Below are 24,639 nucleotides of genomic sequence, written 5' to 3' on the forward strand. Positions count from 1 at the left end.
TGAACAGACTTATGTCCTAAAATGGCTTAATTAAAAAAGTTAATTATTTCTGCTGTTTAATTATTATCTTGCTGGTTGGTCCTGACTATTGTTTGGAAAAGAAATCAATATTTTTGTCACATGAAAGTACTTTTAATATTAGTAGCAGAAAATCCCCTTCTCCAATATTCTTATTTAAATGATAGCAGGGACAACACATAGGACTTTGGCACGTGCTATATATTTTAGAGATCAGTTTGCTAATATCTTCTTTTTAAATTTCCCTGACATCTGATTTAGTAATTTCCTGCTATTTAATTAATATTTTATTGGGATGCTACTGTTAATTGTAATCCTAGCTATTGCTATTTAAACTCCAGTTGTTCACAACCTTATTGACCTTTATAAGCTACCATCAGGTCCATCTGGCCCAAGGCTGGGCTATATATGGAACACCTGTCTTTCTCACAAAACAAGCAAGAGTTTAGTGGGGCATATAATTTATTTCTTTGCATTTCACATTTTTCCTTATCTTGTTGTGTTTATTGTCCTTATTCTCATCCGCCAATGCCTGTTTACTTTTCTTTTTCTTTTACTCTCTTTCTCCATTCTGCTTCCCTTCCCATCTCTCATCTTTTGCTCAACTTGTTCTTCACCTTCATCTTAACTTCCTCCCTGCTATTGCTTACTTTTTTTCTCCACTTGCTGTTTCCACAATTATTTTCATTTTGTAAGAAAAACAAAAAGACAGGCTTTTCTGACTACTGGAGAATCTAGAAACCATTTTGGAGTAAACACATTCTTTTTGGATTTCTAAATTTTCTTTAGGACTATTAATACATATCTAGGTTCATATGATAAATTTTAGAAACTAAAAGTACCCTGAAAGATAGAAATTTGATTAGAACCAAAATCTTATCGTAACTGTTTGAGTAGCAAAAGGTTGAGGCACATGCATTGTAACGTAATATGAAATGATTGACGACACGATCCATATTGTCCAAATATCAAATGAAGTTACAATACACCTTTAACGATAGATGTGGGATTCAATATTAGGTGTAATCAGTGTGTACTGAACCCAGAACTACATCTTCCCTGAAGCTCAACCATATTTGGGTCCAAATTCTGTTTTATTACAGTATCCCTTTTTTTTGTAGGTGGATTCATTTTTGGTGGAAGCTGTTTCTCTGAGTCATTTGCAAAAAGTGGTCATAGGACATGATGGAGAAGGCTACGGGGCTGGGATGTACCTCAAGATGGTAACAGTCAAGGAATCACAAGACTCAGACAAAGAATGGGTCTTCCCATGGTGGAACTGGCTTGATACTCATCTGGGGTTATGTGAGACTGTTTGTGAAATTGTGACAGTTGGTAAGCTCTTCTGCAAAACTGGCCTGCATTTTTTAGCTACAACTCTTTCAGATCTCTACATTATCTTTCTTTTATTGAAAATGTGAATTTTCAGTTTGATCTTGCTATTATAGAAAAGCCACATCTAGTAAAGTCAAAGTTAATAAAATCCCATCCTGTTAATGTGTTGTGTATAGAACACTCGACATCCAAATTAAATTTAGTACATTTCAATGAAAGATTTAAAGCAGATTAGAGTTTGCGGTGTGAGCCTCATTGGGATAAATAGCTCAAGTTTTATGCACTACTTTTCAAGTAGCTTAGGATCTCATTTGAAATCTAGAGAAAAGTTACCTTAATGAAATGAGCCTAATCTTTACCTGTGGCATTATTCTACATCACAAAACAACAGGTCTGGTGTGCACAGTTTCTGCTCAGTTCAAGCCTACTATGCCAGGAGTTGTGTAAATTTAAACCCGGATGTATTTGGCCAAAGAACATTTGCAGCAGGACCTTTGGCCATTTAGAACTAGTAAAAAAGATTCTTTCCTTCAGTCCTGTGAAAACAATTACATGTAAAGTAAATGTTTGTCCAGAGGAAGAAAGTCAGCTTAGAAACACAAGGTGCCCATGATAGGCAGGTATTCAGTTGCATGTTTTTTTCTGAGTTGGAGAAAGTACATTTTACTGTGTTGTTTCTTTCCATTTCCATAGAATGGTTAAAAGAGAATCTGGTGAATACTTTGAGTGTTTATTATAGGTTTACCTGTCAGTCTCGCACTGTTACAGCACGTTATATTGCTAGGTAAGATTAGTTAAAAGTGGAGTTCATTGCTATTACTCATTTTGTACTAGGTGCCTACATGCTACAGATGGCTGGTACTTCCAAATGATAAATTGGCTCTAGTAACATTGATTGCTTTTTTAAGAACAATTAATTAGACCTCTAAAAGGTGACTGAATGTTCTCTTAGTAATTAGTTCCAAACATGACAAGGAAAATGCCTTGGCATCAAGAAAATACCTCTGAAACTAAATTTTAAACAGAGAAAGAACATTAAGCTGTTAAATTCTTGGCAAAAAATATAATAAAGGTATTGATGTGTTATTCTTAGTGAACTGTTGCTATAGATACAAAATAACCTGCAAATAGAGCTTGCTTTGTGTACTGTAAAGGCTACGGTCCTGTTATATTATGCCATTCTCTCACGCTGTTATCTTTCCTCTTTCTCTTTGACCATTTTTAAAGGTATAAGATTGATTTCTAGTCCTAAACTGCCTGAAATCAACATGAAGTGATCAGGTCTCTGGATAATGGACATCACTGGATCTGACTTGAGCAACGAAGTGGATCCAATATGCCTTTTTTTGGTCTTCTATGGCAACCTGAATCACAAAAAGTTGCCACTTCAAGTTACGGGAAAAGCAATTCAAATCAAAGTATTTCAACCTTTCTCTATTGAAAGAAAAGCCTAAGAATCGTGTAGCTGATAACTCTCTTAATTCTGAGATAGATTGTTTCTTTAAACTAAACTACCAAATTGATTTTTAAGTCCCCTGTGTAGATTGGCACAGATCATCATTTTTGTTTGCAGGTAGTAACACTGTCGCTTGAACAATGGGTTTTGAATGAGCAGATTCTCCCAGTGTCTCACACTGAGAATGCTTAAGTGAGCGAATTAGTCCCTTGGTGCATATCACAGCATATACCACGCTGCAGGTACTGATTTACAGGTTTTGTCGATCTCACAGGAGTAAGTAATTTGTAAACATACAATATGCCATGGGATACTATAGAGCTTTTGGGGATGATGATGGAGAAGGAAGAATCATAAATGAGACAAAACATACAGAAAGATCATTTTTCTCTTACATGTAATTTATTTAATGTAATTTATTTACCTCTGCCACCATGTTTCTCCAGGTAAACTGCCTTTTCTTAAATGGTTTCTCTCTTTTTTGCCTGTCACTATCACTTTCTTTTTCCTCTTGGTCAGCTTCTTTTTACCCACAAGTTTTCTCCTTTTTTTTCAGTTCTTCTGCCTTTCCATAATTTGTCTTCCCTTCCTCCTATTACCCATTAATTGAAATATTGACAAGCATCCAAGGTCCACTTTCACTGAATTGTAGTCTGTTTCTCTTCCCAATGCTCTTACTTCCCTCCTGTAGCTATAATTCCTTCTCAGTGCCAATGCTTTGTTACTCTTATGCTTTTCTGTTTTTGTTCTCTGTGAAAGTCCAGTTCAGTAGAATTTGGTACTGACCTGAAGATAAACACTGCAGACACCTCCTCTGCCTCAGGAAATCCCTGAGCCATGAAGTGCTGGAAGCTAGAACAATACTCAAGGGAACTGTGACTATTACTTGTACTGTTCTTATACCGCTGCTTGTCCTTTGTGGATGTTGAGGAAATCATTGATCCCTGTGAGAAAGCTGGAAGTTTTAAGCTTGATTGGTTCCTCAGCCTTAGTTTTAACCTTGATCGGTTCATTCTGCAGCTGCAGAAACAAACACAAGGCAGGGAACGGGAGAAAGTGGACAAACAGGGAAGTGGGAACTTGACAGACCAGATTTGCATCAGAGAAATATGTCTATGAAGCCACATCCTGAAAGATGTTCCTTGAGGATTGACTGCTGGAAGTGCAGAAGCAGGTAGCAAGAGAAAATCAGGAAAAAAAGAGAGGAGGAATGGGGGTGGGCATAGAAAGACACCTGGCAAAAAGCCCGAAGAGTGAGTGAAAATATATTACTTTTCATTTTGGGGTTCATCAGAAAGCGGTCTTGAAAAAAGAAACTGTTTCCTGGTTCCTCATCCTACTAATCAGGTAAACTGAATGAAATGATTGAGCTAAAGAGATAATTGGCGAGTTTTTTTATATTCCTCTTTTCTTTAATGAAAGAAGAACAAAGAAGACTAGCCTAAATCATAAACATGATCCAAAATTAGGAGTACCCAGAAGGTTTTCCTGAGTTATTTTCCAAGAACCTCTGGTAAATGTAAAGAAACAGTATGAAACTGGAAGTGCCCTGTCAGAGGAAAGGCTGAAGTCAGGTCACATGCACTTCTGCTAGCTGGGCAGTATTTGAAATGAAAGAGCAGGGGAAAGTATATGAGAAGTAGAGAACAGCAAGAGGAAAAGGTAACTTCTGTTTTCTGCCTTCTTTTTCCGTTACAGAGAAAGATTATTGGTTTAAAAACAATCCTTATAGTTATCTAAGGCCTCATCTACTTTCACTTACTCAAGCAATGCTATGTCAGAGATGCTGTACTATCCCCAGTAGAACTAGAAGAGTTTTTCTCAAGCATGAATGCAAGAAGAGGAAGATATTAATGGACAGCTTCTGTATGAAAGCATGGCGCAGGGTGAAGACAGAGGATCTCTTGGGTTTTTCCTCAAAATTGGATTAATTCTCCTTCAAATGTATAGTTAATTGCACCATTTTTATATTTCAAGTTGTAAGAAATATTTCTAATAGTGTTCAAAATGTTTAAAACTGACTAAAACTTCTGTGCCTGCAAATAGTCTACTGAATCAGTGTAATATATATAAAACCAGTGCCTTGTTCTGTGTACAAGTTTCAGCAGTGACTGCCATCACTTGTTCCCTGATATAAAATATCAAGCATTTCATCTCCTCATTCATGTTAGTGAATCAATTTTGTATTGATCAGAAAAGGGAAAAATAGTAGCAGTTTTAAATCTTTCCCAATTCTTTAACTACTGAAGTTTGTTCAACTGTTCCATACACCTGTCAACTATGTTTGATCTGGCACAATTAGAACGAGATCCATTCACCTTCTCTTTTTTCTCACATAGGATGAACTGGCAGATATTGGCTCTCTATACAAAGTTCAGGTAACTGGCCCACACAGTGAGCTGAAGCAGCCATGGCACTTAGATTTACTGCATATGAAGCACACGGGCACAAAGGAAGAGATGTATTTAGCTTTTGACTGCTGGTTCAACCCTAATGAAGACAAATGTGTGGAATTGCCAGCTCTCTATGCAGATCAGGAGCCTTTGCCTGGTAAGCTAAGTCATTTTTTGTTACTAGGGTCAGGATCTGTCACTGGAATACCGGTGTATCTCTTTTGGGCCTAAAATACTGTGTGAGGATTTCTACAAGAATTTGATAGTAAGTAATACAATGGTTTTGCACATGCATTTGTCACAAAAGAAAGCTGAGAAAACAAATCATTGGTATCAGGATTATGGCAGATGCTATAATTGCTGACAGCAAACACAGGATTTGGCTTATGGTAGATGATGTTCCAGTTTTAGCTGTTGATTATTTATTATCTCTTCAAATTAACACTACGTCAGCTGAAGATGTATATAAAATATCACCTACTGTGTGAAGTTACCTGAATCTTCTTATTCACAAAGAAATGTATGTGACCTAGAAACACAGTAAATTTTTTAAGACTGGAAGAATTGAAAAGGCCTCTTACAAAATGGAGATAGAATTTTTAAAATGTGTTACAATTAGCCAGCAAGGAGATATACAAGAATTCAGTTGCACTAATGTTTTATTGATGTCATTGGGAAACTTATAGCATAGCAAGCAATATTCCACAAAAATATACATTAAGTTGCATGTTTCTCTGCTGTTAGAAAGACATGTAAATTGTATGATGCCAGAGAGATAATAAAGTGATTTCTCCGAACCGCCAGGAATATGGAAAGGAATAAGCAATTGCATACTGGTAACCTGACCACTAGCTATTTAAGGACAGGTTTCCCATCTGTTCAGCTCATTGGAATAAAGAGAATTGATGGAGATAGTAAAGATCATATATTGAAGCTTTTAGTGACAGTTAAGGGGTTTATTGCTAGAGGCCATAGTACAAAGAGTGTTCTGTTTAAACAGAAACTAATAGAAAAATATGGAAGCGGCCCAGAAAAAGGAATAAAATATTCCATGTGAACTTTTGTACACTATTCTCTAAGGAGATTTTCCTAAATATTTCATCCCATTTAAAGTTGAAACCTGAACAAATAAAACACTGAAGATCTTTTAAATCTTTGGGTTTGTGTGGTTTTGAATAATTTTAAACAATTAGTAGCCTTGTATTCGTTTACTGAAAAAGATTAATTATTTTAAGATTTTGATCTGTCAGATTCAAAACAATGTCGGATGTTGCATGTATATATGCAGGATGTACAATGCTGAATATAGTAAATCTGCAGCTTGCTAAAATGCTCTATTTACCCAATTTATTTATGAATGATTGGGGAAAATTATATGCATCAGTAATTATTTTCAGAATTCAAAATGGCTAACTGCTTAACTACTTACAAAAACTCCAGAAATTGAAACAAACAAACAAACAAACAAAACTAGAATACATTCCTCAATTATGCTAAGAAACAAATGGAGATACTGTCAGACAGCATTATGCTGAATTGCAAAGCAATACAGTTTTGAGGTATGTTAGAAAGTTAAGGTGTTTTTCTTGGAAAATTTATAGGAAAAATATATGTATATACTCTCCTTTAAAAATGATTCCAAAGATGGCCAGCATCCACTAACCTAGGAAGTTCCTTACAAACCATTTTGTGGAGTTCCAGTGATCTACACCTCAAAGTGTTAATATCAGTTTTGTTGTTTGCAACCCCAATACCAGTTCAGACTAAAATTTCTGTCAGTGACTTCCATATATTCCAGTTTGATTACTAGAGGAAAAAGGATCATTTTTATGTGTTTGCTCTCATCATTTCTTTGAAAGAGACATCCATTTATGTAGATGCCTTTAATGAATGTCCTGATAGAATAAATTCAAATAAAGACAGAAGAACAATTTTGCATTATATAGATCATTGTTATCCCTAGACAAAGCAATTAATAATTAAAAACAGGCAACAGAACAAAAATAAGCAAAATTCAAATGTGAATCTCTGAAATTGCTTTTTCTTCTATCTGTAGAAATATATACCTATAGCTCAGGCTATAAATTATAAGTCTCATATTATCTTCCAAATGAAAGCAGTTTAGAGATGCTTCAGCAAATGCAGTCCTTTGACTTATTAGGTTTATCAGCCCAAGCATGGCACCAAACCAGCATGAACCAGGCTGGCTCAGGCATGGAGCTGGTGAAGGAAATGTGCTGTTCTGCTTCCCTGTACTGACTCAAATTCCTGCTCACTCAGGCAGCTTTCACTATACTCTGTTGTGTAGGTTAGACAAACCCTTTACGTTTGACTAGATTAATAAGATCAGATATTCAGCTGGCATAAACTGATTTGCTCCACTGTCTTGAGCATATTAGCTGTGTAGCTATATAAACTAAGGATCTTTTCCTAAACTTTTATTTTCATAGAAAGGGTGATTTTAATTTTATGAGACTTCTTATGTGATAAATTAGCAGGATTATGCATGAAATTTAGTTTTCACATGTTTTTGACATTGAACCAAATAAACATTTTAAAACTATCCCTGTGTACTCACTTTTGATTCTTAGTTGCCTAACACTCATTTATAAACAAAACTTATTCCATGGGGAATTATGACAATAACTTCTGGAACACTCATTCCCCATATTTCCTTTTTCTATTTATTTTACCATTTTGTAGAGTAGAATTTTTGTGGAAGTATATGGAAAAAAACTCTCTATCATCTACATCCGACACCTCTGAAATATAGCACCTTACTCTGCCCTATCTACATTCTCATCCCTATCATCTTATATTTCTGTGGAGAACCTGAGGAGCTACAGAGGACAACAGTAAGAGAAAGAGCTCCAACAGGAGAACAGGAGTTCATTTGATAGTTCACTTCTTCCCCCCCTGCTTTTCTTATTTTTTTCCCCCCTCTTGGAAAAATTACCTGCATTGCCTGATTTCACTGCAAAACTAAATCATGATGGTGTAAAAGGTTTAACTATGACATTCGGAAAGGATGTGATTGTATCATTTGAACTGTTCACCCTTGAAAGGCTATTGAGAGTTCTGTGGGCAAATGTTACTGAATTATCACAACAAATGATATTTGAATACACGACACATAGTAAAGTCAACAAGAACAAGAAAGAAAATTCAAAGCAACACCTTCTGTCCTGTCTTTATGTTTTTTCCCCTTTTTAATGATGATTGTTTTCAGTTTTGCACTATGTTGGCTTACATCTGAAACAGAACTTTTCTAAGTAGGATTTGGAACAGACAAAGAATGGCAAGGTTGAATAGAGTGTCTTTTTAGTAGATCTTTTTTGTTGGGGTATGTTTGTTAGCTGACAGGGAGAATGGTCCCAAACTCACCGTAAGAACTTTTACCCCATTTCTCAGAATCTTTTATGTGATGCCCTCCTTTGTAGGGGTCACTTTGTATATTTTTATTTTATTTATATAGTGGAAATCCTTTCCTTGGTTCAAAACCTTTGAAAATTAATGGGAATTATTTGCTTTGACTTTAAACAGTGAGATTTAAATTATGCATCAATAGATTCAGCAGATTCTGTTAAAATACTGCCTCAGCAAAACCATTAGATATGTTTCTAAATTTCAGTGTACATCTCAGTTGAACACTACTTATGTGATTAAAGCTAAGCTCTTGATTAAGAATATTAATGATTCTGGACAAAAGCAGTAAAGATGATTGTCAGCACTGAGATTTCTAATGCACCGTGTGTGAGCAATAAGATCTATGGACAAAACTGTTCCGATCTTATTCACACAAGTAACCTTTTGACTTCAATGAATCTGCTAATGTGACCAAGGTACACAGGCAAGGCAACACTCTAGATTAATAACACAGAGTCTTACCTTCATATCCTAACTCCTCTAAAAGTGAAAATGCTGTTGGCTAAATGCCAAAGAGTCACCTGGGCAGCTCATGTACTTTCGACTACCTGGATCTTCAGGAAGAGCAAGTCTATGTTGCTATACTGCCTTTAATGCAGCTGCGTTGCCTTTCACCTGGCAGGGTATATTTAGCTGCCTGGAAGAAAGGGAGGAGATACATTACAGCACCAGTCGAGGAAAACTCTTGGTTTGCTTCTTATCATTAAACATGAGTGATGCTGTCAATTACAGCTCTTGGTTTAAGTTATTAAAAAAAAAAAAAAGAATCCCAGGGGAAGTCCCTGAGTAAATAGAGTGTAGAGAAATAAAGTTACTTTTCAGAAAACAGATTTTCTCAGATGGCATCCCCACATAGTAGAAGATGAAGAGAAACTAAGACATTTCAGAAGTTTATTGCAATGAGCATACCTTTATTAGCAGCCCTTATCATTTAATGAATCCTTTCAGATATTAGTTTTTCAATCAGTATGCAAACACACACTTTAGAATCCTTATTCCAGTGATGTGATGTGACCTTTTTATTTTAAACATATAAAGAAATAGCTATATAATATGTCACAATATTTGAAATCAGGCCTTTTGATTATAACACTCAATATGAATAGCGCCAGCTTTTGAAAAGAGCTGTAAGAAAAGCTTAAAAATAAATATCCCCAGAATGCCTTTTTTTTTTTCCTCCTTGTTTTCCTGTCACCTACGTATGAAAATAAATGACAGCTTTAGCTTCTAACAGTCATCTTCAAACCTACCAGAAATTTCTCATAATTATGTTTTTTTAAAAGGTTTTACAGTTTGGCTAAACTGGGATATTTCTATCTTGGAATAAATTTGATTCAAGAACGAAATTGTACTGAAAATATCAGATGTTTACAGGATCTATACTGAGACATTTATGTATCCTGTGATGTATTTTAGACTGAAATATGTACTTCAGTCTTAAATAATGTGTATTTCAGTGCTCTCTGGCTTGCATTGTCGATTGTGAGACTGAAAGTGCTTCTTATTTGCTCCATGGTTTCAAGTTTGTCTAAAGTACCATTTCTCTTTGCACACTCATGTTTCCTGGGAAAGCAGATGTACAGCCAGCCAGGTCCCAGGCAGGGAGGCAGGGACAAGTGGCAGAGTGAGAGTGGAGGACTTTTTCCAGCATATAACTGTCCCATAGTCTAGATGTTGCCTTACTGTGCCAGTTATGAAGGTTGTGGGAGTTGGGGCTGAATAGTTTGGAGTAGTCCAAGATAGCTCAGTACTTGTAAAATGTTGGGTTTTAAGGGTGCTCAGTCCTTAAAAAAAAATCAGCCTTGAAGGTTGTGACAAAAAAAGGTTCAGGATGATATATTCATTCTTAAAAATATTCTTGGTACATGTGCCTTGCTTATGACCCACATCTCAAATGTGACTTGACATTTTACAGCAGATAAATGTGTTTTCCTCCTTCTGAAAACTATTAGAAAGGTGTGTTTTACAAACCTGTGTTGCCACAACATAATAGGTTTTTTTCTTAGACTGAAGTAATAGTGCTTGTTGTTGGAAGTAGAGGAACATTCAGACCATCTAAGTTTAGACTCTTAACTATCTGTGTGTATCCCTAGAATATATGGGAAACCATCACGGGTGTTTTCTACAGAACCTGGTTTTACCTGCTGACGACATAAGGAGAATATGACTATTATACCCACCAAAGTTAGATTCCTAAAGTGACAGCACCAGCATTATACAAGTGAACACAGATTTATTATTTTAGTCTGAGTAAGAGCAAACTTACAACACTAGGAGGAAGAAAACCCAAGACCCCAAAACACCTTCTTCTTTTTTTCCTGGACTCCTTCTTGTTAAAATGATGCAAGTAACCATGGGTATTGAGATTGTGATCTGCTTCTGTTCAAGTGTTTCTTCATTCCTTGTTTCTGTTATAAACTCAGGGGCTAAAATAGGTCATTTAAAAAATGAACGTAGCAGTTTTCCACGAAGTTTATTCAGAATTATTGCAATCTGGTCTCGTCTGCATCAGCCCCCTGCATATAGAGTCAAAAATAGGTAAGGAAACAGAAATTCCACATAGTGGCCATAGGTTTCTCTTCTAATCTCTGTACTATGACCACAGCTGAGACAATCATGAATGCTCTCCCTTAAACTCAGGTGTCACTTAGCTGATCTGTATTTGTGGGTTATGATACAGTACATGGAAGGTTCTTTGGAGGCTGATACAAAATGTGAGAAGGTTTTTCTCTTTATATGTAAAAGCTGATGTTGAAAGAATTTTTAATTCATTATTTCTGATTCACATTAACATGTTTTAACTCAAGAATATTGTAATAGTATTATGATCTGACTAGTGAGAAAGCTTGATAGTCCTGATGTGTTCATTTATTGAGAGATAATTCAATGAATTTAAAGCTTAAGACAATCAGGTCCCAGCATTCTTCTAGGCCACTTTACAAGTGTAAGCTCCCATTTTATTCGAAGGAGAAAATGATAGACAGAAAGGGAAGGCAGGCAGGCAGGCATGCAGGAAGGAGGAAAAAATATGAGTAAATAGTCTTAGAAATCATCATTTTCCAAAGAGCATGTAAACATGAAGCATTTCTTAGAAAGGATTCCCTACCTTAGGAGAAGGGGACAGTACACAGGAGATCCTGTGTCCCAAGCAGCAACCGGTAGTGCTCATTTTCTGGGACTGGTATCAGAGCAGAACAAATCTGTGTTCTGTGCATTGCCAAACAGGGAGTTATCCAGTAGGAATGTTTTGCTTATGTATTTCACCAGGATTGAAGAGACCTGTGCTCCCTGTCCTGTGACACAGTATGGGATTGACATTAAATCTGCAATGGTTTCTACCAAGGATTGGTACATAATGCAAGTGTTGGGCAAGAAGACAAGGAACATTTTCTCCTGCTAACTTTCTGGTTTTCTATGTTTATTTTTTCTGAAGTTGTGGAGTACACAATCCATTTGCACACGGGAGACTTGAAGAAAGCAGATGCCACTGGCGAAGCCTATCTTTGTATACAAGGAGAAAAGAGTGACTCAGGGAAACGATGGCTTAACTCAAGAAACAGCTTCATCACTTTCCCTAGAGGGCAGGTAAAACATTAAGGAAAAATGTAACTGAATCTGTGAGTGTCTTTTTGTTAAAACATATGTTTACATAAAACCCTTCATGAACAGAGTATCAAAAATACTAAAGTTTTGTATTCCATATAGACATAATTTTCTTGTGTAAGCAAGAGTTGATTGTCTCCATAGGTAACAGGCTTTTTTTACGTATCATCAGCACTGCACAACAGTGAAACACTTAAGTTGATGAATTAACTTAGAGTTGGACTAAATATGCTCTAAAAGTTCTGTTTTAATATTCCATACGTTTAAGGCCAGGAAGGTTTCAGTGCTTTGTTAAGGTATGACTGATAGAATTGATAAAATTTCTGTAGGATATCTTGCCTTTGTACCTACTTTAGACCATGACCTTTTCTTGTTAGCTTTCCGGAACACTAATGTCAGTGTTCCAAGCAAAGTTTTATTTTTTCATGTTTCCAATTCTTCCACCCACTCATTGCTTTTAAACATGGTAAACATATTCTCGCTTTTTGAGGCTTAAAGGGCTTTTCCTAGAAGAGTAATTCCTGGAGTGTTTTTTGGCATAAGAACAAAGTAACTAAAACTTCAGCTCAAGAGGAAATACGTATTTCAGTTCTAAAAGAAATGTCTAGCTGATACTATACTAGTCCCTACTGTTTGCTCTGAGTTTAGGTTGGGAATATTTTTAAATTTTTATTTTAAAGGAATCATAAAATCACAGGAATCCTTTTTTTGGGAGGGCAGGAGGAAGTATTCCTTTGCTGCCAGCCAACCCAGATTAGTTTGTTCTCTGATGTAGAAATCTAGAGAATTCTGCTTACAATATGCTTCATTTATTCTTTAAACATGCCTCTGTTTATTTTATCTGCTTTTCTTTTCAGTTCTAAAGATTCTAGAAGACACAATGCTTTTTTGTATAAAAACCGAACTAAATCTTTGTTAGTCATTACGTCCTTTGTATTCTTGTATTTTCTTTCTCCATTGTGGAAAAGAATATGTGTACCCAATGTCATGTTCATCAAGAACTGATCAAACTGCTAGCTCAGACTTCACAAAATAAATCTGAAAATGATAATGACATGATAGTAGGCTCATCTGGCTTTAAGGAGTAATGTGGGAAATTTTATAGATTAATCTTTTCGGTGATATAGATAATAGTTATATAAAACATATGTTAAAGATAATACTTTAGAGAAATCTGAACAGCAAGACTGCTTGCTGCAATGGATAAGGTAACAGAACAGGCTGAAAGAGAGACTGATTCCTGTTTCTTTCAAAAAACTGAACTGTCCTGAGATTATTTTAAATTGTTTATTTTTTAAGAATGTATGTTAAATTTTCTCTAAGAATAAAACTTATATAGAAAAATATGTGAACAATACAATTGACTTCTGTGAATGCTCACTCCAGTGGAAATATAACTCATTTGCAAATTCACAAGGATTTTTTCTGTGTAATCCAGATTCTGTGTCAGTTTTTGAATGAGCCTGCTCAGGAGTATAAATCCTTTGTCTGAAACCCTAAAAGGCTTTTCTATATCCTGGCCTGTAGCACCCTAATCTTCTTCTTATAGAAAAGATTTCAAGTAGCAACCATTTGGGTATTCATCCTCTCACAGTCTTGTTTACTTCAGCTTGCTCTCAAATGGCTAATTCTCTGTTCTTAGTCTTTGCTTTTTTTTTTCTAAATGACTCTTGTGATCAATATGGTTTTCACAGGTAGCATGAATTTTTATATGTCATTGTACTTGGCAGTAACTATGGGAAAAATACAACACAACATTTTTATTGTTTGTTTTCAAACCCCCAAATTGGTCCCAAACTTTTGTCTTCAAATTGAATTTTCAACCCAACCTTTCCAAGACAACTGTTTCTGTCTACAACAAGATGAGTCACAAGAATAAAGAAAACAGACTTACTCATGGAGATTATGTTCTGCAGCTTGTTTCCCAAAAGAGTAGATGAATCCAGTCATCAATAGTAGTTTTCCAAAACTTGTTTCTTCAGACTCAGTTCAAAAAGGCCAACAAGCACACATGTTAAACAATGTATGTCCCCAGTTTCCATGCGCACACTTATGTGAGCTTTCCCATTGATTATGAAGAAAGATGACTGTGCAAAGAAGATGAAAAACATGTATATACCAAGAAGGTGAATACAGTATGAAGATTTACAGTAGGGAAAAAAGAGAAGATTCCATGAGGTCTAGTCATCATGCAAGTCTGTTGTATGTGAAAAATTTGACCTATTATAGAGATGGCTTAAATGAAAAATCCTTATCCCAATAACACAGTGGTTGAAACCTTCCCAGATACTATTCACTTCATTCCTATTTACATGCCTAATTCCCACTATATCAGCTGTGAATTTTAGTGAAAATGAAATTGCTCCATATTTTCAAAACTATTAAACAACTATTGTTCATCAGTTTCATTCGGATTAGGTTCTAGATCAAAGTAAGTTTCAACACAAGTAGTAAATTATATGATTTGGTTATTTCAGTCAATGGAAGTATTATAAATGAGCACTTCATTGCTAGTGTGTGTATCTGATGTTTGCAAAATGACTTCCTATTAAATACAGCAACATTTTGAAATTCGTAATTCACAATATTCACTGGATCAGGAAATATCAGTTATAGCATATGATGTTTAATTATGAACACAAAGACAATGGAAAGGCATAAACAAGATAAATTTTCTTCCACTGAGATGCAAAACAATGACCAGACACACAGGACTAAACTGATAAATATTCAAAAGCAGACACATATTAAGTTTAACTAAAATATCATTTAAATTATTTTCATATTGCAGGTGGATGTTTTCAAAATCAAAGCAGTATACCTTGGCAGATTGAGTCAAGTTCTTGTTGGATTTAAGAGTCTGAAAAAAGGTCAGCAATTTTTTTCAACTAATGTATGGGAAGAATAATGTAGATTATCAAATTTAGGAGACCCTAGAACTTCAGAAATGTCTTAAATTTAAGATTAAAAATCACAAGCGTTTGGGTTTTTTTTTTTAAGTCCTAGAAATTCTGGAATAACTCTCCATTTTCTAATGTTCATTATTTCTGTTGGACTATAAATGTCAAGTGTGTAGCTTGGTTTTACTAAAATGTGCAAAGGATTCCTAGGAGATGTTGTGAAAATATAAAGTGGTAAAATTATATGTGAAACTTTTATCTATAAAAGTTACTATGTATTTATGAGTAAACTGAACAAAGCTTTTGTTTTCAGGAAGCAATATAGCATCGTGCTTTTGCAATTTTTGACTTTTTTTTTCTCTCAATTTTTAGATGATGGACATTTTCATTTTAAAAGATAATTTTTTTAAGGACTAAATGCTTCTAGGTAAAGATAAGAACAGAAAATCAGTTCATCAGATTGAGAAGTGGAACATGGAAGAAAGGCTGTTCTGGCCTCATAGCTTTTTTTCTTCTAAACCTTGAGAAACATATTATTTTTTAAGGGATTCTGCATATGTGAGGTTGAGTGGCAGATAAAAAGACTACACTTCTTCCTGCAGCATTTTTTCTTTTCCTCCTTCTGATTCCACAGCAGCTGTTGGAATTAAAGAAAATTCCTTACTTCTTGGAAATAGCAACAGTAAGGAGCACAATGAATTTATCTTTTCTTCAATGCTTTGGCTACAATTTTGACCTGGTGTTTTTTAGAGGCAACAGAACAGAGATTCTACAGATATCCTACTTCTGCAGATAATGTTGATAACAGAGACAAGATTGTTCAAGAGCTGCATCTTTTGTGTTTTTGTCTTTATCAAAAAAACCCCCAAGACTATAAGATGACTCTGTAGGTTAAACTCAGAAAGGCTGATTTGGAGACTATTTCCCATTTATTTCCTAGATAGTAACATTGAAATGGATGATCAAATTTTCAGTGACTTCACCAATACTTGAAATATAATCAAGTTTAACAAAGACTTTGAGGTCTGAAGGTTCAAACGCTTTGTTTCCAGAGAATCAACAAAATGGTCTCAATCAAGAAAAAACCTTCAGCTGAGGATTGTGGCTTATTAGATAGCATAGAACCTCACCAGAAAGAAAGTTGTGTGCTGAGTGGATTTTCTGATGGATAACATGGTAGAAATCCTGATTCTTTTTCCTTTAGGACATTGATAATATCATTTCCTATTGGGATCTTCTTGTGTCCAGAGATCTCACACAGAAGCCTTTCTGTCCTTTGCAACACTAATAGATCATTAAATCAAATCTGTAACTATATTTAATTTGACAAGATCTGTAGAAAGTTGAATGTTTCGAAGTGTAGGGGAACAGACATAAACACATATTTACACAGCCATTATATTTTCAGAAGTCTTATTTCCTTGAGAAGTTCATCAAAAGAAAACATTTTATTGATTTTCTAAAGATACAAACTTCTGACTGCATATGCAGAACATTTTGTTGCTTAGAAGATATAAATTAATAGTATTCTGTTTATTTTCAATCAGATGACTGGTTCTTGGAAAAAGTTGTTATAAAAGAAGTCTTCTACCCTTTTTCTGCACATGTTTTTGTTCACAATGACTGGGTCAATAAACACTCCAAGAAAGATTTTGTAGAAGTGGCAATTCCGCTCAAAGGTAATACCAGGAGAAATGTCTTTCATTTATGTGAATCACTACTGTGGGGCAGAGCAGAACAGAGCCAGCACACGGCTACTTCACAATGTAGGCAGAACAAAGCATTGGTACCCCAATGGTGAGGGGCAGGGGCCCTGACCAAGGTGAATCATGCCTTCTGTAAACAAGGAGGAGGAAATTATGCCTGGTATGGCGAAGATGGAAACAGCAGCATCGAAAGAGTCTCCACTGGCAGCACGTATCCTGTCCTTGAAACAATACAGAGAAGATAGGCATGGTCCCTGCACAAGTGCGACATGGAATCATGAAGCAACTGGTCTGGGTTTGTAACACCACCACAGGGATAAAATGAGTAATGCAGGTTTTACGGCTTTGTTGATTGACTTGCCTGTGCTAGATCCAGCACTACCAGGCAATGTAATTTTCTATCTTTTGGCTTATACTGCTTTAGAACTTACCACAGGCTCTGAATAAGTGTTTGTTTTCAATGCAGAAACACCTGTGACATCTCTTACACCCAAAAATGTTGATACTAAAAGCAGAGGACATTGGCAAACATGGGTGCACTGTACACAAATACCAGAAGATGTTCCAGATATTCAAGTTGTTGTATTTGGACGAAAAGGGAAATCATCTACACAGAAAGTTCAGAATCTGAATGATAATCCATTTTTGGTTGGTTTCTTTTTTATTTCACACAAGTCTTAGTGAGTAGTTTCAGTTGTGGCCAATGTATGTGAAGTTGTATGGAATGATTTTTTGTTTGTCAGAGTTAATGTTTATACCTCTATGTCTTAAATAAACAGCACTTGGAGAACTTCTCACATGTGGTCTAATACATATCACTTATGAAAACTCTCTTGAGTAAATGCCAACTTTAACATAAAAAGCCTCATTGACTTTGAAGTAAGGCTAACAGGCCTTACCAGTAAGGCAATAAATAATAAAACTATTCCATACTTCCTTTACATTCTACTTCTCAAACCTCAACTAATTTGTTTTCATTACTTGGAAGCTGTGTCTCTCTACTATGAGCTTGGTCCTGGGATGTCAATTCTATAGTTTGCACGTGAAGCAAATGGCAGCTTCTGGACAGGTGTGTGAACCTAGTTCACTCCTTTCAAAAGGTTTTATTTACAACATGGAAAAAATAGTCATTAATTATCTTTTGCAAAAAGGAAAAATAAAAGGCATCACTTGCTTAACTGCTGCAGGATGAAAAGCTACAAGCAGCACTGTATGATATGACTTGTGGAAACCAGCCATCCTTTCTTTTGAGCAGTAGAATAACTGAGAACAGAATCAATATCCAGGGCTAAAAATCATATTGAGTTCAAAATTTCAGTTCAGGTTTGAGAATAAAGATGTGATGAAGAGGAGGTAAATAGGAAAGTGAAAAGCACAGTAGTATGAATTTGTCTTGGAAACATAGAATCAGTCATGCATTTCCTTGCTTTTCATATGTTGGCCTAGGGTCTGCAACCAGTTCTCATAGTTAAAAATAAACATAAATAATGGTACAAATTTGAGTCCATATTAACTTTAAATCTTAATGGGACTTCCTCACTCTAACATTAATGTCCTTGACTAGTATTTTTTACCTATTTTATTCATCTTTTTACTTGGTCTTAAAGTATGTCATCCAAATTGTTACTTACAATGTATACTTATTTTTTTCTTCTATATTTTTAACAGTTTACTCTTGGTGATATTGGAGATATAACAAAAATTTCCTTTGTGTTATCTGATCCATGCTTGGCAAGAGGAATTAAGCTTCACAAGGTATTCCAAATATGCTACATATAAACTTCTAACATTCTTCATAATACTAGTAAATATCTTTTGTTGAGAGATAGATCGTTAGCTTAGCTTTGCGCCATAGTAGCAAGGACACTCGTCTTTCGGGTCAGTTACCTGGTGTCTACAGATGATTGCCTGCAGCTTCCAAATCTATGGGCAGATTTACCTTGTTAGTGCCTGCTGAAGCTATAGCTATACCTATTCACTGATGTGCAAATCTGTTCAGCATAGTCATGACATGGAAGGCAGTCTTTTCTGCTGATGTTAGGAAGCGTTAATCCCTGCATGCAAATACCAATAATCCCCTGACACAGAGCAATCTACTTGTGGAAACCAATTAAGCTGACACTTTAGTATTTATTCATTAAAACTAGGTCATCAGTGGGCCTTAAACATCAGATTGTAGTTTAATATGTACTTAAGATCTCCCATAAAAAGGGATGGAGAAATGATCTAATGTTGTCAGTCTTATGATTCAACCAGATTTTCAACATATACTTTTCCTCAGGGTAAGTGGGAAGACAGAATAAAAAGGTGGTGTGCTTGATAATGCTTGGGCTTTGGGGAAATACTTAAACTTGAAGGTTAATGCAAAGAAAAATCATGTCAATGATTTGACATGGGCCCAAAAATCATTGTGGGCATCGCACTGAATTATTCTGAAGTTAGTAAAAGAATGTTTTTCTGAACTGGGCCACACAGTACTTTACCCTACTATGGATTTAAAAGATCAAAGGGTGATTCCCTAAATGAATAAAAAGTCCAGAAACTGTTCTGATGGGAAATGCTAGAGACAGATGCATTCCAGGGTAAAATGTGAATGGGCTTATGTTCCTCAAAGGAACATTAAGTCTGAGTTTATGAGCTCCTCTGAGAATAGAGGAGGAGTTTATACTGTTCATGTTTTCTCCTCAAATATGTTGTCAGCTAATTTTTGTAGTCTCAGTTTAGGCAACAAGGGAAAGAACAGGTAAATGAAACAGATTTCTCATTTTTAATATGCATCTCTAGGCCATTGATAAGGCATTCAAAAATATCTTGACACTATCCTCACTATATCCATTGTGTGATTATGTAATATGAGATTTCAGCTTTCAGAATTGGTGGCTCAAAACATGGCAGGAAATTCATAAATGTAATAACTTGCTTTCTGCTTTCTTTTAAAAGACAACCCTCTACAAATGACTAAGTGATTTTTGTTTATACTTTTAAATACAGTAAAAGTTATTTAATAATTGGTTTATTAGTAGCTATAAATTTTACAGCCTACAAGAAGTCAATAGTTGCTATAGACCTATGTAATCTCTTCTACTGATGTACTTACAATCCAAAACGTAAGCCACAATAACATATACTGTTTGTGCCAGTAATATGCTTATAACATCTATTACTCATTTATTAATCTGTTTATAAGTTATTTAGACATGGAAGCATAATTGAAAAAGTAACAGGTTGTTTTTTCTTTAATAGGACTCTTACAGTGCAGTAAAAACTTGAGACGTTATATAGAAATAGAGACTACAGGAGGCAGTCAGTATGTGTAAGCTCACTATGAATCAGTGGTCAAACCCGGCCCAAATTGAAAAGATTTTGCTTCCTTGTTTTCTCCTTAATTTAAAGAAGTAAAAGCCAAAGTTTCAGAAATTTCACAAAACCACGGATTACAGACGAAACTGCAAAGCCTGAAAAAGAGATAAAATCCCTACATTCCTTTTGCTCCTCTGTGTTTTTTTCAATTCTGGTGTTTACAGCAGCTTCAGAGTACCAGAGTTTTCTTCTTATTTCCTATGGTTTTCTACACAGCTCTGTAGAAAATGATACAACCTTAGTTAAACTTTATGTCTTTTCTGTAACTTTTGAAAATTTATGTACTGTAGCACGAGTAGCTTTTTCTTGCTTAAAAATAGCTTCTGGTCCTTTCAAAAATGAAATACAAAATCATTTTGCTTTTGTATTAAACATAGAAACATTATGTGAATTGGAGATAAAATTCACATTTAGATGTAATCTTAGAACTAACAAGAATTTGTCAGGTACATTTTATATTAAGGCCAAAGTCTGTATGAATTTACACATCTCATTTTTATGAGTCCAGTTTCTGCAGGTTGTCTGCCTGCATATGCAGGTAACACTTAGTCCAATTATATTAATAATATGGATAGGCCTTTGTGATACTTACTGATATTTAGTTAAGGACGTTTATATTGATAGGAGTTAGGAAGGATATATTTGCATGAGAAGAAGTTAGACATTTAGTGAGAGAAAATTAAGTTTTTCAGGTCCTCAAAATGGATAAACAATTGGCTGTATTTTAGTGGAATTTAATACTATATGTAAGAAAACCACTTTTTATTCAAGTAGTTAGCAGTTTAGTTCTGGAAATGGCCATGGGAAATTGTTTGCTTTCATTTGGAAGCTTTTTGCCTGATCTTGTGAAGCATTGGGCACATAACATAAGCAGGAATCAAAATTGTTCAGTAATTACATTTCTAGGAATTCAAGGGCAAGATAGTCTGACAAAATTTTTAAGAGTGGAACTGCCAGGTTCCTAATAATTTCAATTCGATAATTCAGTTCTATAATTTCTTATGCATTTAAAAGCTTGCACTTGAAGTCTATGTAAGGAAATATACACTCAGGATTTCCCAACAGTGGTATGTGTATCCTATACAGTGATCCACAAGCTTTTGTTGCTGCCACTGGTATCAGTAGTGGTAGTAAGTCACCATAGTAATTTTGGGAATACCTGCCTAAGAATTTCAGTTGCTTAATGTTGTAATGAAAATAAGTTTGTTGTTTAATTTTGTTTTGTTTTTCATGTCTTGGATATTATATTTCTATTCCAAAAGATTCTAAAGGCTGAAGACACCATTTCTTCAGATTTGCAGTCATTAGCTATGTATCGTGTTCAATCCTGCATATATCTAGCAGCAAAGTTTCTACATATCCTTGATAGTTTGTCATTCTGTATTTTATAAACTGACCTTGGATAAAGTTCATGATCTGAGTTGCCCTCCTGTTAATATGATCTTCATATTGACTACATCAGTAGCTAGAATAGGTGGGCTCCCAAGGCTGTGCTTCCTGGGTTTGGAGGTTGTAAATTCACAGATTTGGAACCTAATTTGTCAGTCTCCACTGGGTATATACAGTCAGGTGGAATGAAGCTGGACCTAAACTCACACCTTCAATTGGAATTCATTCTTCAAATAACTTTCTTTCCACAGGGACCACTGAAGGCCACTGGACATCTAATTTCTGCCAGCTTTGAAAATCCTACCCGAGACATAGCAAGTCACACGTGAACAACAAGCAACAAAATAAATGTTTTTGCAAAATAGGTGTATGCTATTAAGATTAATGTAACTGCATTCATTTGACATTCTGAAATTGCAAGTATATACAGGTCAATTTAATCTATATCCTTCATTGGTTCCCTACAAATGGGTCCTACGCCTGTGTCAATATGCAATGGAGAATACACCTATAAACATCAGGGTGCAGAATCAGTGGCTGGTGGCAACTACTGTAGCTCTTGTTATGCAGAATCAGGTATCTTTTATAAAGTGTGTGCAGGTGTTAACAAAAGGAAGAAACATCAGTTTCTCTTGAGATGGAAATGAGAAATGAAATAATTCAGATAAATAAATTTCTTCTTCTGATTCTGCCTACAGCTTCGGCTAAAAGACCTGGACACTAAACAAGAGTTGGGCTTTCACACCGAAGCCCGATATCTGTTTGGAGAAGATGGATCTGAGACTGTGACAGAGCTAGCAGCAGTCAGGCCAGACAACCCACCTCTCAGGGGTATGCTGCTGAAATAAAAAATAAACACATGAGCAGATGCACACACACATGCACACAAAATTGTGAACTGCTTAATGGGATGAACACAATGGGCAAGATTGCAAAGCACTTTATGTATATTAAAAAAACACTCAAAATTATTTTTCAAAATCCAGTTAATATACCTGTGTAAACTGTGGGGTTTTTAATAGGGTGTATTGTTCAATAATATTTTATTGTTTTATAACAACTGACGTATTGTTTTCACCAGGCCAAGTACTGACTTGAAAGTCTGAAAAATGTGCAAAGTCCAATTAGTAAATTTCTGTTGAAATTTTCAAAAAATGACTGATTTACACTAGGTGAGGAACTAAACCACAGATACTAAAAAAGCATGTGCAAAGTCACAATGGCATGAATCACAGAAAGAAAATACAATCTTTTTTGAGACGTTCTTCAAGCCTCATTTCTGCCCCAGTATCTGTTTCATTTCATCATTGCATTTAAAATATGATAACATCTTCCTTTGTTCTGATCACATTTTATAAAATATTTAGGAAAGAATTCTTATTCCTTATACTCTCCAAACAAAAGTCTTAGTTAAAATATTTAAAACTTTTTGCATTTAATATCTAACTGAAGGCTAGACTGCAAATGGAAATCACAGAATCACAGAATCACAGAATGTTAGGGATTGGAAGGGACCTCGAAAGATCATCTAGTCCAATCCCCCTGCCGGAGCAGGAACACCTAGGTGAGGTTACACAGGAAGGCGTCCAGGCGGGTTTTGAATGTCTCCAGAGAAGGAGAATCCACAACCCCCCTGGGCAGCCTGCTCCAGTGTTCCGTCACCCTCACTGAGAAGAAGTTTCTTCTCAAATTTAAGTGGAACCTCTTGTGTTCCAGCTTGAACCCATTACCCCTTGTCTTACTGTTGGTTGTCACCGAGAAGAGCCTGGCTCCATCCTCGTGACACCCACCCTTTATATATTTATAAACATTGATGAGGTCACCCCTCAGTCTCCTCTTCTCCAAGCTAAAGAGACCCAGCTCCCTCAGCCTTTCCTCATAAGGGAGATGATCCACTCCCTTAATCATCTTGAAATGAGAAATAAGAAATACATCTTAACAATCTGTTATAACATTTAGTTCTTCACAGAGCTTACAGAACTCATAAAAAATCCTCTGCCATGCTGCCTCAAGGAAGATGTACTATATAACTCATCAGCCAAAAGTCATAGCAAGCCATCCTTTGTGGTAAAGAACAAGAATAACAATGCATATCTAGATAAATAGTTGAGCCATTTCTCCTGAACACAGTAATTGATATTGCCCATGATTGTCAAACTGCCAGACTAAACCAGAATTCAGCTGATCCAGAACAAAACGTGGATTTTGTCTGTTATGTCTGTGTTTTTTCTTTGGTAAAATGTTGCTAGAGTTAATAAACCCTAAGTCTTTTTAAGATCTTTGATTCCTACAAGAATTCAAAGCTTTTTACAAAGCCTTGGATCAGTGTGACTCTTTCAGTTTATTTCAGCAACCAGTGGATAAGACTCCAGAACTATGACAGCATTTACTATTTCTGTAATGTAAGCAAGGATTGTTGCATTGATTCATAAAGGACATTTCATCTCTAATGCTGTACTGTGTTGTACTGTGATGTGAACATTAATGTCAATTGTTATAACTTCATTTCTTGGTCTTGAAATTAATCTTTTGTCTAAAATAAATTGGTTTATAATGTTTGGTAATTACATTGCTGAATAGGCTGATTTGATAATGTCTTGTGTCACTTATTTTTCTTGACAGAAGTTCTTTACTCAATCAGTGTTCATACGGGAACATTGCCTGCATCAGGGACTGATGCAGATGTATTTATCACAGTATTTGGAGAGCAAGGAGATTCCTGCAAAAGGAGACTAAGACACTCACATTTTGAAAGAGGACAGGTTAGTACTGAGTTATTTTCCTTGCCTATTTGGTTTATGTGTTTTATTTTATTACTTTCTTCCAATACCATACTTTTTCAATTATCAGATGAAAGCATTGATGTTGCGCCATAGTAACCTGTGGACAAGATGTGTTGCTTACTGAATATGGATGTTTTACGTGAATTGGAATTACAGTGTAAGAATAGTTCAAGTACCAATAAATGGAAAACCCACAAACCATCAGGAACTGTTCTTAGAAACTGGAATTGAACACAACAATATATAAAATTCCACTGTATAGTTCTTAGA

The 24,639-nt window shown here is 35.5% G+C and overlaps 1 protein-coding gene and 1 non-coding gene across 2 annotated transcripts in view; both read left to right on the forward strand.

The window, feature by feature from the left end:
- The window catches only part of RP1 (RP1 axonemal microtubule associated), a 181,291-nt gene that overhangs the window by 112,167 nt on the left and 44,485 nt on the right, over positions 1-24,639 (forward strand). The window contains 10 exon segments of the mRNA XM_065629346.1: positions 1,140-1,353; positions 2,581-2,771; positions 5,149-5,359; positions 12,062-12,213; positions 15,023-15,101; positions 16,679-16,810; positions 17,304-17,485; positions 18,506-18,592; positions 22,285-22,417; positions 24,209-24,348. Of these exon segments, the coding sequence (XP_065485418.1) occupies positions 1,140-1,353; positions 2,581-2,771; positions 5,149-5,359; positions 12,062-12,213; positions 15,023-15,101; positions 16,679-16,810; positions 17,304-17,485; positions 18,506-18,592; positions 22,285-22,417; positions 24,209-24,348 (1,521 nt within the window).
- LOC135986355 (U6 spliceosomal RNA) lies at positions 17,032-17,136 on the forward strand. Its single transcript, XR_010605876.1, has one exon. It is a non-coding gene; the product is annotated as a U6 spliceosomal RNA (small nuclear RNA).

This window comes from Caloenas nicobarica, chromosome 2 (assembly GCF_036013445.1).
Source record: "Caloenas nicobarica isolate bCalNic1 chromosome 2, bCalNic1.hap1, whole genome shotgun sequence".
NCBI lineage: Eukaryota > Metazoa > Chordata > Aves > Columbiformes > Columbidae > Caloenas > Caloenas nicobarica.